Source organism: Rhodnius prolixus, unplaced genomic scaffold (genome assembly GCF_049639745.1).
Source record: "Rhodnius prolixus isolate KJV_2025 unplaced genomic scaffold, Rpr scaffold_2, whole genome shotgun sequence".
NCBI lineage: Eukaryota > Metazoa > Arthropoda > Insecta > Hemiptera > Reduviidae > Rhodnius > Rhodnius prolixus.
Window position 1 is genome coordinate 2169788 of NW_027411592.1, and position 19976 is coordinate 2189763.

A 19976-nucleotide genomic window follows, 5' to 3' on the forward strand; every position below is an offset into this window, starting at 1 on the left:
GACATAATTTTTTTTTTCCATTTTAAAACTATTAATTTCTTTTTAGGAAAGAATATTACTTTGTGAATGAGTTTGTTTCTGGTAATGTGTTTAAAGAATAAATTTAGTCGAAGTCGATGTACCCAAAAAGAAAATATTTAGGCAACATGATTTCTTTAAATCCATTAATAGTTGGCAGCCATTAATAATTCGGTAATTTCTTTAGCTTATGATTCTGTGCGGCGATAACTTGAAGCTATAGGAAGAACTTGTCACACACTGCCTTCCAGGCGGCTATAGCTATCAGATCCTACAAAGTTACGTAATTCCAGGCAGTGTAGTGTAAGATAAACTAAACATTCTTATGGTTACTATAACATATTTTCTGGGTGTTATTCAGAAATTCGCAGAACTCTGCAGACTGAGTCCATCTTCATATGTACTCTTAGAACTCTTAGTTGTGAAGTCAGCCTAACAAAATAGGTCTAGTTAATCAGATAAGATTGGTTGGGCTCGTCAACTGGTCGTGAAGACATAGACTTGTGGCTAGCTGACACTGGCGGTTGTTGATCCGTTAAAATATTTTATTATTATTATTTTTAAATGATTTAAGGCGCGTCAACAATTTAGGTTATTGGCGCCCGGAGCTTTTTTCAGTGCACTGCCGGCCTCTGGCCAGCGCTCTCTCATTAGGGACAACACTGTCCATCACCAACAGTGAGCTGTGAGAAGCTCCTAGGAAGAGAAATAAATATTTTATTATTATTAGTAGAAAACTATATAACATAAACAAAAGGTTAACATATTTCTACAATTAATTAGTGTTTACAGACCTGCGATTAAACCTATTATCATCTAACACACATACAGATTATAATTGTTGCTGAAGATTTACTTAAAGACAGAATGTTGCCAGAGTTCAGCCTCTAAAATATGTTCACACTAACCACTGAATCTCTCAGGGAATCAACACTGCTGTTTTTAGCTGTGTTGCTCCCGCAGACTGATTTGCCAACCCCCCAAGGAATCTAATCTAAACCTAATTAGAGAATCATCAAACTACAAATAGATTCATTACTTTTATAGGACATCTGCTGAAATGGTGCGCAAAAAAAATGGTAATAACATAGCAGTAATTAAAGAAATTTTTTTGTCTAAATATTTTGGTTGAACTGAGCATTGGGAGCTTCTTAGGCGCCACAGCCATCCAGATTTAGAGGTTATACCTACCATTATTGTACGCGTGTTGGTCCACCTAAATTTAATATAAAATGATAACCGTTCACCTAAAGGGGGGAAAAACAACTTTATTTACATGGTTGGGTTTTTACGTTGCGTTTCCGTTTTGTTATTTTTCATTTGAGAACGTTTTTTGCATGTTACTGAGTGAGTTATGGTTTGCTATTTTTCTGTAAGTTGTGTTCGGGAGAATCATAGATAGTTGAAAAAGTTCACTATACCAAATACTCTGAGTGTATCTGTGCTCTTGAGTGCATGATTTCATTTTATTTTTAATTTCTTATTGTTTTATTATATTTTTGTTTTGAAGTGATTCAAATGTCATATTTAATAAGAATTAGGTTAAGGTTTCAGTTTTGAAGATATTAATTAAAAGAAAAACCTTGCTGGGTGCAGAGGCGGGCGTGATTAGCCAGCTAGAGAGAGCTCCCGATGTTCCTCCAAGGCCGGGAAAGGCGCCTCAGGCACCGCCTCCATTGCCTGCCAAACCACCAGCTGTTAAACCACCGCCATCTATCGCGCTGTCGCCACCTTACAACAATCAGACACCACAGGTGACATCAACTGGTGTCACTAGTCCACCTGTGACAACTCCACCATCACAGCAACAACAACAACAGCAACAACAACAACAGCAACAACAACAACAACAGCAACCGACGGTGGTTTCATCACCAGTGAGCGCAAGCTCTTCAGATGATGAATATGCTAGATCGAATTTCGACGCAAAGGCAAATTTTGAATCAAAGAAATCAGTGTTTGAACAAGCGGCTGCTGCAGCAGCTGCGGCAGCCTCTAACAACATAATGACGTCATCACAACATCATCATCATCAACAACAACATCAGGATGGCATAATAGCTTCAACCACAATGGCGACCGGTCAACTTGGTGGCGTTACTTCAACGAATCCATCGGCTACTTCTACGACCACGATCAACTATAGCTTGTCATCGGATAAAGTATACAAGGTAAATAGTAATAATCCATTTGCTGAAGAGATGGCATCTTCAGTGAACGATGTTGTGACCGGTGTTGAAGCGGCCGGCGCCATCCATATTGTTACTACCACTGAGAATGGTATCGCTACTCTCAATTTGGGCGATACTGGTGGAGGTGGAGGAGTTACCGATTCGGATATATAGGACGAATGGAACAGCCTCGATCTGAAGTAAACCTGGTTTTTCGGATCGAAGCTTCATTTTTGTTTTTTTTTTTTTGTAATATTTTAAGGAATAAACTCAAGCGTGATAAAACAAAAAAGATTTATCGGCACATCCATTTAGACGGGTTCTTTCTTGCTTTTCAGTCGAAACAGGTCCGAGTGCACACAGCTTGTCGTTGTTTAAGGGTTGGTAGCGCACACTCACTTTTTGCTAGCTACTGAACTTTCAAGACTGAAGCTAGCGGCTGCGCAGAAGCACCTTCAGTTCAGTTGGTAACGACCCTCGAGTTTTTCATCCTATCAATCGGTTGCTTGTCACACTGATCCCCGTAAAGGTTAGGTTAGGTTATAAACATTTAAAAAAAACCTTTGATGTTTACAGAACAAGGCATTAGCAGAGTTTCCATTGATCTTTAAGGTTATATTTGTTTATTTTTTCCTATTTTAAAAAAAGTCTGCCCTTTTCTTACAGAAATTTGGATTCCAGAATGGGCAGAAATGTGGCACGAAGTTCCCGTTGATGTAGGCATTTTTTTTTTTTTTGCCTTTCATTGAATCAAATAAACGAGTGAGATTCATCCGAACGGTCAAAATAAGCGCGTCTCCAAAGGATCTGTTATAATAGTCCTCTGGTTAGCCAACAGTCTAAAGCATCTTAGCAAATCCATCAAATGTGTTGGGCCCCACCCCCCACAAAAACCTTATGAAAATTGCTCTTCCTCTTCCTCTTAGGTCAGCCATGTCAGTATTTAAACGTGGAACAGAGACTTTTCAGAAGTCAAAAAGAAAAAAAAAACACGCAGTAAGACCCAATTATTTGGTGGACTTTTTCCTTTCTCTGCTATGAATGCCCGGTCACAGCAACACACATGAAGTCCCTCCGGTGTTTTGCTTAAGGCAACGTGCTGTTAACTTTGCGAGTTCCCTGAGGAACTTCTTTACTGCATCACATAAATCCTATACTCGGAAGTCCCAGGCACGCTATATGTTCTTTGTGGTACCGCTCAGGATATGCCATTCAACAGCTAGCTTTCCATCTGTTTAAGCCCAGCAAGCCTTCCTCCTTTTTTCAGCTATTGCCACCTCAAAAAGAAAGGAGGCTTTTCCCCAAATATAGACAGGTATTATTAGTTACTGCAATTCTTTTTTTAAATCTTCTCAATATTCTTGATAATTTAAAAAAATAAAAATAATGTACAAGCAACGGTCGTCCACACTAAATTGGTAGATGAAGGGGTCAATTTAGTCATTAATGCTTGGAAATTCTTTTCTTTACACAAAAATCTTTCTTATTCAACTGCTTTCAATTCTTTAAAAAATACTGTAAATTTTTAAAAATTAATATTACTTTCAAATTATTTGAAATCTTTTAAAATCTTATTTAAATGAAATAAAAAAACCGCTGATAGTAAAAAATAAATATTTATATATACATAAAAAAAAAATTACAAATGAGTGCTTTCCAATTTAAAAGTGCGAAATATTTGAAATATAAAAAGCTTAAAACAAAATTATATGTATAGATATAGTGACGCTGTAAAAAAAATATCAAAGTAAGTTAAAGAAATAAGTGTGGTAAATGCTCCATTAAAATTTTAATGTTTTGCTGACGTAATTTTTAATACTAAATTTCAAATTTTTATTATTAATTTATAATATTTAATAAGATATAAATTATAAGTAGGAAAAATTTCGCTTAACATAAAAAAAAAAAAAATGAGTTTATTGTTTAGAGGTTATATACCTAGGGAAGGTTATGTTGTTGATAGTAATTTGAATATATTGCAACCTTGCCACCCAGCTGTTCTTTATCATTCCAATTTGTTACTCCTCCAACTTCACCGGTAAATACTTCTTTGCTTAAATGTGTATAATTTATACAATAAATATTTAGAATTGTTAAAAAAAAAAAAATGAGTTAATGAAATAATTTGTACAAAATAAACATGTGTACAGATAAAAATTTTAATAACCTAGAGGAGGTTTCTACTTTATACCATTGTACAGAAAACGTACAAAAAAAAATAAAAATAAATCTGCTAAGTTTTAATTTGGATTAGTAAAAAGAAATATTAAGGACGCACTAAAAACAAGAAAAAAACCAGATGATTTTAATTTTTTAATGAATTTTAATTATTTTAAAAATTGCGCGCCAGGTGAAAATGCGCTAAAAATTAAAACAGAAAAGTGTGAGTGAGAATAGATATTTTCTGAACTGAGTAATTTTTTGTACAGCACATTTTTTTTTAAAATTTCGCTTTTGGGAGAGAGAGGAGGTTAAAGATTAATTATTTACATTTTGTTTTTATATTTACATTATTTTTATTTTATTTTTTTTGAAAAAGTGTTTTATATCTATTTATTTATTTATTTTGTAAGAGTTACGCAATTCAAAGTATTGTAAAACTAGTCGTATCTACGAAATAAAAATGCACTTGTAAGATGCAATAAAATGCAATATGGACAAGTATGAAATTAATTTAAATTACAATTAAATTGTAAATAATGCATCTAGCAATTGTGTAAACTGTAATTTTTAAGTGTGTTTGTTGATTACAATAATGTAAAATTAAATTAAGTTAAAATTCAAAACGAAAAAAATAAATCATGCTTTGTTAGGAATCCCAGGTCTGTTTTTTAAGGGGGGGGCCTTGCATGGTAGAAATTGAAATTAAAAATTAATTTGAGCGGGCGAGAATAGAGTGTGTTGCGTAATGTTAGTCGCAATGATTTCAAGAATTATGAAAGATACGAGCCAAGCTCTACGTAGGAAGGGATCAGGACGTTGATAAGATTAAGCAATGAATACAGTTTTATGGTTGGATATAGGGAGGTCGTGCGCGAAGGCAAATACTGTTAACAGGATGTTAATGAGGTAAGCCAGACATCCAGAATAGAAGAGATATGCCCTAGAAATATAGCGGTCCTGAGCTGTTGCTGAGATGTGAGATATTTTTATCTAAAATAAGGGGAGATGATGTTCAGCCTCCTGATAAAAGGACCATTTTGGATGTTTATCTAGTAAAAAATAGAAGATTAGACTGCACTTGTGTGGCAAGTGTCTGGATGTCGGGAGTAGATAGAGTCAGGGGCGTGCGCTGGGTAGGCTTTTTCTGTAGAGGAAAAGCTGGACGCCGTATCCAATGCGGTTCAGATGGAAATCTATGTACCTGGAACTTTCACTTTCTGCTTAAACACGCTGAACTGGGGAACTAGTACTGGAATGTGGAAGGCTTCATAGAAGTGGTGGTTATGAGCCAACTGCCGCAGCAACCAACTGTAAGTGGGCGTTCCACCTGGCGATTTGGGGCGGGTCCTACCCTGACTTCTGCTACTAAGGCACTAAGTATTATTTAAGGAAAACTTAAATGCAGAAAACTAGATTGATCTTCCCAGTTAAGTGGTTGTTTATATTTGCTTCCAAAAATTACAAAGTGGCAGAAAAATGAACCAAGAATTCCCTCAGGAGCTACATAACCAACCCCTAAATAAAATGAAATAATTCTTAAATTTTGAGGCAAGGCTTGGCCGACTAGCTCCAAGGATCCACAAACGGAGACCAAGGCTTTCCACTTCCCGTGCTCGCTTAAGAGTTGGTTAAATTCACCCAACCCCTAAACTAGCCAATTCCGTCAGATATCATCCCACATTCTGCTTGCAATTGCAGAACACATCCCTGTGCCTAAAAAATGAACGCGATTTTATTTTATTTTATTTTATTTTTGGTCCAGATAAGATAGATCAAGGCATTGTCAAAGCAATCGATTCTCGTTCTCGTTCTCGTTGATCTTAATTACTCTGATTTCGCATGGAAGCTGTGCTAATCCAATGAAACTGTAATGAACATCTGCGATAAACACATCTTTGACCCCATTAGAAAAAAATTACGTTACCAACAACAGTACGAGCAATGCTAGGGAGAAATAGATACATTGGGCACAGACTTGGGATCCTCAGCTGGTCAGTATTATTTAAAAAATTCTATCAACAAATGAAACAAAATAAAAAAGGCCTATAAATTGAATGTTTTAAACAAATTTAAAAAGCACCATTTTGTTTTTTTTTTTAAAGTAAAAATTATAACCTAAAAATAAACTGCGCACCAGCTCCGCCTTGGGGAGCCATTGTTTTCGTCTAATTCCCAAAGATTTATTCTTTATTAATTTATTAAGCAAGGTATTCAAACCCAAATGAACAGAACCAATAGTTTTTTTAAAAAAATAAAATAAAATTAAATGAATAATTAAAAATTGAACTTGTAATAATAAAAGTAAATTTAGAGAATGTATTTTGTACTTATAATGTTAGACATTTCACAGAAGAAAAATGATACAATTTGATTATCTATTATCATCGAATAGGAGTTTCCGTTTTTTTCAGAAAATTCGAATTTGGAAGTTTTTCTCAAACACTTTTTTATTTTATCATCATGATAAATAATGTGGGATTTTTCCAAGGGGAATAAAGACCCTTTCCCAGCCGTAAATAAAGCTCGGGTTAATTTATTTGAAGCTCATCCCTGGTTAAGTAAACCAAACAATATAAAATAGAGAACCGTTCAGAATTTGATTTTGAAAATGGACTCTTGTAAGTGAAATTACAAATAAAAAAGAAAAGGAGGCTTAAATGTTGTATAAAGAAAAATAATTAATGTGCTTTTTTATGTATTTATTTTAGATTTATTTTATTTACTTTTAGAATAAATTAATAAATTGGAGAGGAAAAATTGAATTTTTGGTCATGATGAAGAATGATAGAACTGTGGCTGATTTGTTCGGCGTGGAAGTGATGCAAATTCCGGAAGTAATGAACCTGGGCGCAGTCCAGGCATCAGCACTGGAATTTTCACCATTGATAATTGTCAAAGCCCACAAAAAAATCTATAAGAGACCTTTGTTCATACATTTTGGTCATCCGAGTAGAACCAGATGGATGGAGTTCTTGGGTTCCGCTTAGCTTTTTGCACACATCAACTACCTCCTGGGTACGTCTGTGGTAATAACCAAAAAAAAAAAAAAAATAACAGAGTTTTAGTGCTCCATTTTCGTCCATAGAAGTTCAGCCCTCACTGAGAGAAGTTTTTTTAGGTCTCGAATGTATGTAGGAGTATTTCCGGAACAAAGGCAAAATCAGGAAGCCGAACTTGTTTCCAATTTTCCCTTAAGCTAACAGAAGCCTTTCGACTCGAGAAACCCAGTGAAACACAATCGTTAAAAAATTGTGGTTCCTCACGATGAAAGCCTGAGCAGTCTAAATGGTTAGCGCCTCGCTCTCTGAGAGGAAATGTCAGTCTTTTCCCCATCATTCTGGCGCGGCACAAGTGTTCGTAAAGATACACATTTCCGGTCAAGGCTCAGAAACGCAGGGCAGCAACATTGCTAAGTGGATCAAGTGGCACAGGCTAGTCATATCGTTTCTCTTGTAGATTCCTGTACATGATTCTCTTAAGTTGCATTCTTTGAATAGCATTTTCGATTCTTTTTTCCGAATACAGCGTTTTGTGCGATTCAGGTTGTTGTTTTAAAGATCCTACACGTATCTGCGCATTTTTCTTTGCGTTTATGACTAACCTACATCAGCTGGAAAGTGGTGAAGCAACTGCCTCCTTGATCTTCTCCTGCCTGGGAATCTGATCCAATTAAGGGAAGAGGTAGAAGCTGAAAAGAGCTACCAGGATGGTTCCTGGTTAATTCTAAAATGAGCATCAGCCATTCACAACTGATTCGAAACATCTGTATTTCAACTATTCAGAAACAGGCCTACAAAACTTACTGGAAGATCGAGTATTCCAGGAGAGCTGTCCATTCGCCTCTTCTAGGCTTCTGTTAGCGCACAACGATTCATTAACGAAAGTCCATCCTGTCCATACAGGATAGTTTCCTGGGACGTGGACCCACACTTGTTCCACAGTTGTACAGCTTCCTTAAGATGTGGACACGGCAGAACTAAATTGTATCATTGTTGAACTGTTTCTTGTTAACCACTAATTTTGGGGCAAACTTTTTATCATAATTTCCCAAAGTTTAAAATATTGTTCAGAACTGTCGGCGATGGTAACGCTTGAGGGTTCATTGAGCTGGTTTCATATTAGGTTTCAAACTCTAGTATAAACTATCTACAAAATAGAATATTCTAATAGTACTATGAATAGGCCTAAGTTGACAAATTATTGCAAAGTCCATCATGCTTGAAATGTTTCTCACTTCTAGCAGTTTTCCTACTCCTTACAGAAATGTTCACCCGTCATTCAACCGTAAGCAATGGTATTTTAAGTTGCTTTATTATTTTTCTGAAATTGTTAATTGTGTAAATTATAAAAGCTAAATTGTGGTAGTATAATGGGACCAACATGGCAGACACTTTTTTCAGCAGCGAACTTCACCTTACGACTCTTTAGAATGACAGTGACTAGTGTAAAGGGGAATGACATTTATTGCCTTAGGTTGGCCTTGAAATATGTTCAAAATGTAGCACACCATGTTCTCTAGAAAGTTGCACATCTTTCGTTTATGTTGGATTCCCCAGCAATAGATGCCATTCCTTACCAATAGAAGTAATGAATTCTGGGATAGCAGCACTGCTTTAAAGTATTAAATGGCCACGATGGATATGAACATCTGTCAGAAATATTTGATTGTACCTTATCGGGCTGTAGGCAGTCAGATATACCAGTTCGATTTCTTCAAATGCTCGATTTTTCTGCTGTCGATTCACGTAGCAGAAGCGTTTTCGGGACCTACTTCTATACTTTTTGGACTCAATACGACCTAATAGGTTCTTGAGCTGCAGACTTCGACTTATAGGACGCTACTTTTTTTGGTGAATGTAAAGTACTGAAATGGTTCTATTCGTAAAGATGACCGCCATGTTGGTCTCATTACAAGTCAATATCACGTATAAGCATAATAATTATTTTAAATACATACTTATAAATCATGAAGAAGAAGAAGAGTAATTTATAATTGTAAAAACTCAGTATTAAAATTGTCTACCTCATATAAAATTATTTCTTGAAGCAAATAAACGTTTTTTGTTCGATTCATTAAAAAAAAAAATCATTTGTTAACATCAAAATTTTTAAACAAAGCTTCAACAACTATTTTTGTTGAGAGAAACGCCTAGAAACAGATCGGCCACAACTAACATTAACTCAACACTGCCATTTTTTGCTGCTTTGTATATTGACAAAAAAATAATAAAATATATATATATACATAAATGTAAGAAACCAAAAAAAAAAAAAATAAAAGAAAGATATGCACAATTTGTATAACGAAACAAAAAAATTATTAAACAGTATTATATTTAAATTAATAAGTAAAGTTTAAGAGAGTGCAGTATTTTGGAAACAGTTCCTCGCGTTTATAACCTCCCTCAACACTGTAAAGCGCGCTGCCCGGCTGCTTCTCAAACAGAAATACTGTCTTAATAATGTTTTCGCATTCAACTAAGTACTAATGTTTACTTAACGTATTTAAGCTTATTGCGATTAAGTTTTTTTTGTTATTTATTTTGTTTAATTCTGTCGTATGTATATATATGAAGAAAATGAGAATGAGGTTTTTTAAAAGTATTGTGAAAAATAATTTAAAATGTAAGATACATTTTTGTTGTTTCATTTTTTTTTTTATAATTTAATTAATTCTCTTAGGGCTTTTTGGCTTGTAAAAAAAAAAAATATTTAGTGCGCTGAGATCGTGTAAAACTTGTTCCTGGCTTCCAAAAAGAAAAATTAAATTTGAAATTGTAATCTACTTACCATTTTTTAAAATAATGAAATGGGCACCATCATGTATGTACAACAGCTTATTTTTTTTTGATATTTTTAGTATAAAAGTAAGAATATATGTTAAAAATCTCTTGCTTCTGTGTTCATGGTCGTTAGTGGTGAGATTTTCTTCAATTAGGTGAAGTGAAATAATTCTTTAATTTAATTGTTGCTTTTTGTAAGTAATAATATTCCAAATAGTCGGGCACCAGAGAGTTAATTCCGGGTCTCTGTTTCTCAGAGATTTCTCTAAAGGTGATTATTAATGGGGTTGAATGATTGTATATCCGCCCAAAAAGTAAATAGGAGTTGCATCAGGAAGTTCCTAACTGCAGACAAATGACCTGGTGCTTTCCTGGAAAGCTTGGGTAGATGTCCTACGTAGAATCCTCCCAGATGCTTTTCATTCGGGGCAGTTATCTTAAGAATGTTTTTAGGGTGGGAAGAGTTACCATCAAAGGAGAAACTTTCCAAGCTGGCGCCACCACTACTGGCTCATAGAGTCTCTGGGAGAGTTGTTCCACTCATGGAGGTACAGTCAGCTGAGAGGTTACCCTTCCCAGTGGTCTCACCGCCTCTGAGAGAGCAAACAGATCTGTTTGTTTACCGCAAATCAAAAATACCATCATGCGCCGTAGTAGTTCCCCACTTTTACTGTGAGCTGCAGCATTTCATGACGATATCTGCTTACGATTCTGGAACTGCATCAGTGACTTACTCTAAATTGTTTGAACATGACGGAGGTTGCTTTCAGGGCGAGGTAACAGCTAATTATACTTGTGTTTATTCCATTCTCTGTTAATGATCTTTCATCATTGCAATCATCCTTACGAATGAGCTGGTTGAGTTGGCGGCCAGCCATGCTGATTAGAGGTTCAGGTTTTTGATAAAATGATTACTGTGTTTGGCACAGACTGCTCGTTGGACTCTGGTTGGGCACAAAGTTTAAGGAAACATCTATACAGGAAAAGGCATATTGTGAGAAAAGGGAGTACGTTCAAGTTGTCCAACAGGAACGGTTGCGGCGGAAGTGCTTAGACTGTTTCCCCTGAAGGTAACTTGTCGCTTAAGTACCAGGTTCGGTCCTGGTTTCTTTTGGGTCATTTATAATTTTTGTGTGTTTGGGGTAGCCATACTATTTAATGTTCGCGTTTATAACTTCAGACGAGGACGCTCAAAAGATGACTCTTTGATGCCCTATTGCAGAGTAGAGAATGGTATAACAAGTAAACAACAGTAATAATAAGCAAAGTGAAGACAAAATTTAGTTACAATGAAGAAATCTGGTCTAAGGCAGAGTTTGAAGACCTTTCTCTGCGATCTGATCTCCTCCACTTTCAGATTGGTCCTCTCAGTGTCCAGTTGCAGATGGTAACTCTGGCTTCACACTTTGGCTTCCGTCACGCCTTGTGTCAAGCCTACGCTTTTTGCGATTGTACTCTCTCTGATCCATTCCAGAATCACTCATCCTAGGCCTTGTCTATAGTACCAGTCGGTTATTGCTGGAAATCATTTGATTCACGAACGGTTTGGCGCAGGAATATGTTTACTCGTACCAGGAGTGTTTAATCTTGTGCCATTCTACGATTCTGGAGAAATAGGTTTTGGGAATAGGTTTTGTGGAGGGCCTAACCATTATTGGCATTGGCATCAATTGGAAGAGATCAAGAAATTTGTGAGAGCGATGACTCGTGGCCTGAGAATCATCGCGAGATCATCCAGAAGTCAAGCTGCTAACACCCCAAACAAAAGCCAACTGTTGAATTTGACCATGTAACTGATAGAAACTGGCTGTGATGGCGGACTCAGTTAAAAAAAAAAAGTAAAAAAATATTATATTTGTTGGTAAAATTGCCATCAAAAAGAGCAAACTTCCGCCTTTACACACGAAATTGTAGAAAATTTTAAGAAAATGAGCCACTTACAACTATTAACATTGAAGTAGGGGGAGTTGGTGAGTGTTCACCCTTTTTTAAATTCTTATTTTAGAATTCTGTTACTTGAAAAGTATTTTTGCAAAATTGGTTAAACATGTCGGCACAGATAATGTGCCATCTTCAGTGGCTGTAATGAAAATGTAATTTAAAGAAAGACTATTCTCTGCCGAGTTAAAATCAGTTGACTGAATGGCGGCAGTACATTACTGAGGTTATTGGTTGTGATGGAAGATAAAGAAAACGTAGGGCGTGCTTAAGACTGCGGAAAATCTTGATGATATATCCACGCGGTCAGCCAAAGGACTTGGAAGTACTGCTTTCGAAACCAACCGGTTATTAGAGAAACTTTGTAAACAAGGTTCGCTACGAAATTTTACAAAATGCGCGTAATACTCAGTGTACGCTGGACCTATAAGAGACGTCCTATACCTGGAGAAGAAGAACTAGGAAACAGTACGTCCGGGAGTAAGCTGCTGTAGTCTCTCTTTCATGAAGTGCAAGAACTTCTAATGTTATGGTTTGACTGCAGAAAAAAGACTAACTGACACAATTATCAATCATCGATTGCCATCGATAACGGCTGAGTGATTGTTATGATCTACGTGGTTTTGAGCACGCTAAGGCAATCTCGGTTCGACCAGAAGATCAGCGTAAACTCTAGGGTTGCTGGTATTGAATATTAGTTCTGGTTAATCTTTCTTTTCTTTGGAATTAAGCTCGAGTCTGTATTCTTGAATCGAGATCTTCATCATCTTTATTGTTTGCGCTCTGCATTCAATAAACCGTTAAAACAAATTGTTCGATATGACTATTGGTATCATTATCTAATAACTTTCTCTGCAATAGCCAAGGTCAACAAAAGCTTTGACAACAACCAGCTTCAAGTTAATGTAGCCGAGTGTAACGACAATACCCTAGTAGGGAGAGTGAAATATATCTCCTCTCATTTCGGCGCAAATGCCAATCAAGATTATCACTCGTGAAAAAAGTAAAAATAAAGTTAATGACGACAAAATATTGCTGTTGCAGCCATCTGATTATAACTTTTAAAAAATTCCAAACTTTGGATATAAAGTTTCACCAAAATGGCAAAAATCGTGCCGAAAAAATTTGGCATATTGAATGAATGTTATTTTCCAAGATCTGAAACAGAGTTCAAAATATAATTATAATAAAAAAAGGCCCACAAAAATTAGCTTACATTATTTCTTTTGCTAACAGCTGTTATATTTCTTTTGCTAACAGCTGTTATATTTCTTTTGCTAACAGCTGTTATATTTCTTTTGCTAACAGCTGTTATATTTCTTTTGCTAACAGCTGTTATTTATTTTTCGCTAACCGTGGCTTTAAAAATAAAAAACAACAAAACTTGCAAAGCTTTGTCTCTTGATTAAACGAACCAAAAAAACAAAATCGTATAAGAATTAAAAAATTAATAATAAGCAAAGAACTGTCAATAAAGTGTGACTATTAGTAAATACATAAATATGTATATTGTAAAAGAAAATAAATATATATATAAATAAATTAAGGAAATACATACTAGGATATATTGTGAGAAGTAAGCGAAACAGGCAAAAACAAAATAAGGCTAAAAGAGTTTAATAATTATTAAAAGAAAAAAGTATGTTGCACAAAAAGTAAATGTTTTTCTATGTGGTTTCTTGCTTGTTTACATATCTGGCCTCAAATCCACGAGTATAACCTCTCTGTAACTGTATGTATACTGTTGGGATAAAAAATTAAGTAAAAACAAACACTATGTACATTAAGTTTTTTATATATATACTATATGAATATAAATACATGTTTAATAAATTATAAAAAAAATTGTAAATAAAATAATAAAAATAAATGTTAAATAAAGAAAACAATAAATAAATTGAAAGTAAATTTTAAAAATAACAATATATGTGTAACTTGTAAAATATTGTAAAGACTTGATTAATCGATTAAACTCGATTATTAATAATCGAGAAAAAAAATTCTCTTTTCTTTTCAAAATAATTTTTTTTTTTTTGTAGTTAAAGATGATGTAATATTGGGTCGCCCAGCTGTTAACTGTAGATTTACATAATAACCGCGTTAGTTATCCACGTATTGTGGCAGAGAAAATGTGCTTTCTCTTAAAAAACTGTTTAAAAAAAAAAAAGCAAAAAAAAAATGTATTCGTATTTTCAGTTTTTTATAAGTTATTTTCTCCTCCAATAAATTAATAAATACAAAAAAAAAATTAATAAATACAAAAAAAAAATTAATAAATACAAAAAAAAATTAATAAATACAAAAAAAAATTAATAAATACAAAAAAAAAATTACAAATTTTGGAATTGAGGCTGGAATTATTGTTGAAATAAGTTTTACTTTATTACTGATTTCTAACAATTTTATTAATTTAAAGCAAAAACAAATTTAGGAAAAAAAAATTAATTATTTATTAATTATTATTTTATGTTACCTATTTCATTAATTTAAATTTGATTAAAAAAAAAATAATGAAAAACCAAAAATTGTATTAATTATTGAAATATTAAAATTAGGTTTGGTAAAAATAAAGAGAAAAAAATCATTGTATTTTTCTTTGTGTTTCATGTTTAATGTGTTTTTCTTTTCGCAGGGATTTTTTGTGCGAGGAAAAATCAACTCAAAGAGAAAAAAACTCGAGGAGGAGCACCAATATCTTAAAGTAATCTCACGTTTAGCATTCTTATTTATTTTAGCAAAGATTTTTTTGGCAAAAGAAATGAAAGTCTCTCGCTAGGAGGTGAGGAATTATTTCGTGTCTTCACCGGAAGGAAATACCTGAGGATTGAGTTCTCCTCTGAGGCTAGAGAAGTGATCTTAATTTGTAGTGTGTGTGTGGAAATCGCTGAAGGTGAAACTTTTTATCTTGATTGAATCTCAGGAGGAAGCGACTGTAACTTTTACCAACAACAGCGGATTTTCAGAGATTTTCTTTTCCTAGGAGCTTCTTACAGACAAACACTGTCCATGGTGATGGACACAGTGTTTGTCTGTAACGAGAGAACACTCTCAGGAGGCCGCGGCAGTGCATTGAAAAAAGCTCCGGGCGCCAACAACCTCAGATGTTGACGCGTCTTAAATCATTTTTTAAAAAACCGGAAGTACCACCTGACTGAAAAGATTTTCCACTTTTTCAAGGTTTTCACTCGAAAAGAATGTTTCTATCATTATACCACGAAAATACGATTAACGGAAGTCCTGCGAGTGATGGGTGGGTACGCTTCCCTCTAGAATGCTGTTACTCCATTAGTACAGCGTTTTATTTATTATAAAAGAGAGGTTTATAGGAAGTTGTTAAAAAGATTTATGGAAATTCCAAAAACCGGAAAGACTCTTTTCTGCCGTTTAAAGTCCAGTTTTATAATGTAACTATTGTTAGTAATAGTGGGTCCGAGCGGTCCTTGTGCCATTGTCTTCGCGTATAATATTATGATTCATCAAATTGTGGTATTACTGATTATTGCGACATTACCATGTGTATGATATAGGTTATTTCGTTACCTGCAAAGCTAATATGTATTGTGGTACTGGGTTCGATTCCCCGGTCTAGAGGCCTTGGATTTTATTTAATGGTTAATAAAAGAAATTTACAGTAAAGTATGTTTGCTAAGTCGCCTCCGTCCACGACACCTAATTGGTAGTTGGACGTTAAGACACGCCTGAAAAAATAGGCGATTACTTTACTTTACTTAGTAATAATTGAATTAGTTTTACAAATCGTGATCAATGGATAAGTTAGACATCGATAATTGTGTATTGTAAGAGATAGCAAGCTTATTTCACGAAGTGCGAATATACTACGCAGTTTCACTGCTGCAGATTGCCGTGACTTTTAGAGAAAGAGGCTTTGCTGTATTTACGAGAGACAATGGACACGGGAAGTAGTCAGCTCATTAGAGAAATTAGCACCTTTGAGGGAAGCCTAACTACCCTTCTTCCAGGGAGTGTCCTCAATCGTACTTTCCTGGGAAAAAAGATGTTTCACAGTTATAGATCTGCAAATACTCACTTAATCAAGTTGGTATGGCCACTTTGTTTTGCAAATAACTTCCGTAATTTAGCGGCACAAACGATGTGCAAAATTTGGTTAAAAAAAAAATTCGGTAGTGGTCATACCAACTTGACGGACGTTCACAATTAGGAAGAGCGAGCTGGAAGAAGATATTTTTCGAATCCCCAAAATCCTGTCAAATCTGTTCAATAAGTTGCATCACAGGAAAATGGTATTTCCGACTGACCGATCTTGGCCAAAAACCTAATTGTCAAATTCCCTGATGACATCCTAAATGAATTACAGTGGAGTCTCGGTTATCCGTCACTATTTTATCTGTCTATTCCAATTAACCGTCACTCTCCTCAGTATTTAAAAATTAAAAACAAAAAGCAACCACAAACAAAACCGATTAGATGTCGCAGACGTTGTATTCATTAATTTTAATACACAATAGAATGAATTGAATAATGAAAGATAACTGACCTTTAAGGCTTAAGCGTTTAAACGTTTAAAATATGTCTACCAGTTAATACGAAGTTTTATACACGTTAAACAAAAGAATCTGGAAATTTTCCTGTTTTTTCCCATTATCCGTCTATTCGACTCTCCGTCAGGTGTCCGGTCCCGGTCATGACGGATAGCCGAGACTCCGCTGTATAAGATTTGAATTTCTGCCTTAATTCTGTTTCTGTAAAGTTAGGAGTAGCAGAAGCAAGTACTTTGCAAAGAAAAAAATCAACCCTTTCTTTTTTTGGCATTCAGCAGACCTTCCGGTGAAAAGACAAAACCGGAAATCTGGACGATTTCAGTACTTCCTCTTTTCGTGGGCGAGTCGCAGTCGTGTGGGTGGGTGGTTCACACTAGTTCGCCTGCTGTTAATTAATCACAGCATTAAGCAGAAGTTTTTAAAAAGTGTAAAAGCGAGAGAAAAAGAAATATATTCAAAAGGAAGTCTAAAAGATAAGTGAGCGCTTTTTAGGGGCCGCGGGACAGAGAGCGCTGTTAAGCAGGCGGCGGAGTAATTAAAGGAAGTACTCAGCGCCCTCTTGTGCGCTTTGTCTTGCAGCGGCATGATGACATCACCCAGGCTGGAGTGGCTCTCTACACTCGCTATGGATTTTCTTTTGTCTTCAGGACTCGCAGCCTCTTCTATTCGGAGGTGCTTCTTCCTTGCAATCTAGCCAGCAGGCTTCTTCTCACTTCAGCAGCTTGGTCACGGATACATCTTGCAAAAACACACACACCGCTGGGCCGTGTCAGTCCACAGATGTGATACAAAGCTCTTCTTCCTTTGTCAAGCTCACCTTCCTCCAGCTTTATTTCCGCCACTTCACTTTCTACCCGCCTTTTTTCTTCTCCCTACTCCCATTTTTACTCTATTGATCTGGAAGAAAACCTTGTTATGAAAGGGACTTGCACAAGGAATAAATTTGATGTGCACACCAAAAAAAAGATCTGCTCTTGCTAGGTCAGCATTCAAACTTCAAACTTATAACGTCATCATCTGGTAATACGGGACGAAGTTAAAAGAAAGTAATAGCGTCATCAGTACGTCATTAAAATAAAATGCAACAACACGTCATACGTGCACATACAGTAATGGCTCTGAAAGCACGCAGTACACAAATATAACCTGTGTACCCTAGAACAAACTGTAGAAACCCAAAAATCGGATCTGATTTGGACCCAGATTACCGGGAGGGAATACACACTAAATCTACTATAGTACTTGGAAACAAATCAATATTAAACGATGACGTACTTCCCTTTTTAGGCTGCTAGTCTGAAGCTACCCAAAATATGTGTGGCAAAAGTCAGCATGGCTTTTATATTTCAGCAGCTTCGATAAAAGCAATCAATTTGGATTACGAATTGCTTCACGAATTAACAAAGTTCGGATGTTTGACGACATATACAGGTATTTAGATGCACCATTTCGCTAAGAAGACATAGTATTCTCCACCAACATCTATGTGCTTAAATCTGTAGCAGAGCTAGCAAAGAAATATGAATGTATTTAAAAGTTATAGCCGATTAGAATGAATGGAAGAAAATGATTAGAGAAAGATTACGTGATTTTAATTTCGGTTAAGCTATAAGGATGGCAGGAATATAGGAGTACTGATCCACCCATTAGTTGTAAGTTTGTATGTTAATAGTTGTATATAGTAGAGGGATGAATGAGTAAAGCGAATGTATTTATAAGTAAGAATGGAGAGTGAGTGATATTCTAGTGATAAGCACCTAGATGATGCTGGCTGTATGGCGAAAGCCAATGCCAAAAAAAAAGTTCGGAAGTGATGACGAAGCGATGGCGCTTAACGCAGCCTCTAGTTCAGTTCTGCACTTCAGTTGGTAATACTGCTTGGTAGTACAGAAGAACTGAAAGCCTTTCAGTTAACGTTTTTAAAAATTAAAATAATGAATTACAATGATTGTGGGATAAATGCCGCGTCATTCTTATTTTACATTCATTTAAATAAATACACTAGCACTGACCTGGGCGTTGATTTAGAAGAGACGCTCTCTCCGAAGTAACAGACCTCTCCTAGTACTGATTTCTCATGGTGCTAGGATGTCAACCATAATCTGCCTACCCACCAAAAGAAACCAGTGCTTGGCTGAGGTAGAGTCTTGTGAGGAAGCTGACGCACTAAGGTTGCAGGTAAGATGGTAAGTTCACTTATAGCTTGCCAAGTCAAGCTCTGCTGCATGTCCACAATAGAGTTAGTTCCTTCTTGCTCTATCACCTCCCTACTTCACCGCACAGATGGAGTTTGCTGTTGGAGGCCGAGGGTGTCCACTTACCATCCACACAGTCACAGGTCACCAGCATTCAAACTGTCCGGTAGAACTGTTTTTGTAAGGGTTGATTGTCAAAAATTGTGCGCATATTGTTAAAAAAACACCCAATTTCGACAATTTTTCCCTTTTTTTCCTATAAAAGTTAAAATCTGATTTAAAATAAAGGGCAAATCTTCGTTTACAAGAGTAATTTTTTTTGCAACTACGTAATTGAAACAGATCTAGAGAAAAAAGTTGCCAAAAATGAGCAAAAATGGCATTTTCAGAAAATGTTCGTGTTCTTGTTACTTATTTTGTAAACTGCGTAACGCCTAAACGCGCCAACCGATTTTCATGAATGAGGTACCATTCGATTCGATGTCATACAGGGTGAACCAGTAACTAATGTCCATATGCCTACTGTGTGTAGTACAACTGAAGTGGACTTCAAAGACGTATTGGCCAACTTCATATTTTCCACTGTTCTTGAGTGACGTCACTAATTTTTTTTTTTCTAAAATCTTTACCTTTTTTTTCCAATAAAAATGTTATTACTCAGAAAGTTTTAGTCCGAATTCGATTCTGATGACACGGTTAGAAAGACAGATAAATTTTCTAAAAATTGATACCATTTTGAAGCATAAGTTATTCTCCAAACAGCCTCAATCTTCCTCCGGTAGCTGGAAAAATAAAAGTAATCGAAATTTTTAAGAAAACTCATTAGGCCCTTATATGATCATTATCAGACCTAGGTGCTGGCACTTTTAAGTAAAAGTTTTCTTGTCTAATGGGCTTTCAAACGGTATATCATTTTCTAGGATTCCTTTTGTCTTCGTATGAGAAATTACGTTAGTTTTACAAGAAAACGTGTTCACAAGCACTCAACAGTGTCTAACAAGTTGTTTAATACATTGAAAACTCTTTTAGATGGACCAGTAGATAATTTTTAAGGAGATTGTCTTAAAATGAGGAAGTCAGAGGTTACAAATTGCACTTTACGTCTTTGAGGTCCTCTTCAGATGTACTCTACATAGTAGGCCTATGGACATTAGTTACTGATTCACCCTTTATATATGGCTTTTGGGG

General features: G+C 35.5%; 1 protein-coding gene and 1 long non-coding RNA gene across 7 annotated transcripts in view; one reads left to right on the forward strand and one right to left on the reverse strand.

The window, feature by feature from the left end:
• LOC141450208 (rho GTPase-activating protein 100F-like) overlaps positions 1–7406 on the forward strand; it is a 75051-nt gene extending 67645 nt beyond the window's left edge. For 3 of the 6 annotated variants that reach the window (XM_074120393.1, XM_074120395.1, XM_074120394.1), the window contains one exon: positions 1615–7406. In XM_074120393.1, coding sequence (XP_073976494.1) covers positions 1615–2363 — 749 coding nt within the window. In that variant the 3' untranslated portion in view covers positions 2364–7406. Of the gene's footprint in view, positions 1–1565 lie in introns of all 6 variants that reach the window. The other 3 variants (XM_074120396.1, XM_074120399.1, XM_074120398.1) reach the window with 3 other exon arrangements.
• On the reverse strand, positions 6969–9655 carry LOC141450224 (uncharacterized). The gene is made up of 2 exons (XR_012455969.1): positions 9310–9655; positions 6969–8672 (listed from the first exon to the last, which is right to left on the reverse strand). It is a non-coding gene; the product is annotated as an uncharacterized lncRNA (long non-coding RNA).
• Positions 9656–19976: the final 10321 nt, after the last annotated feature.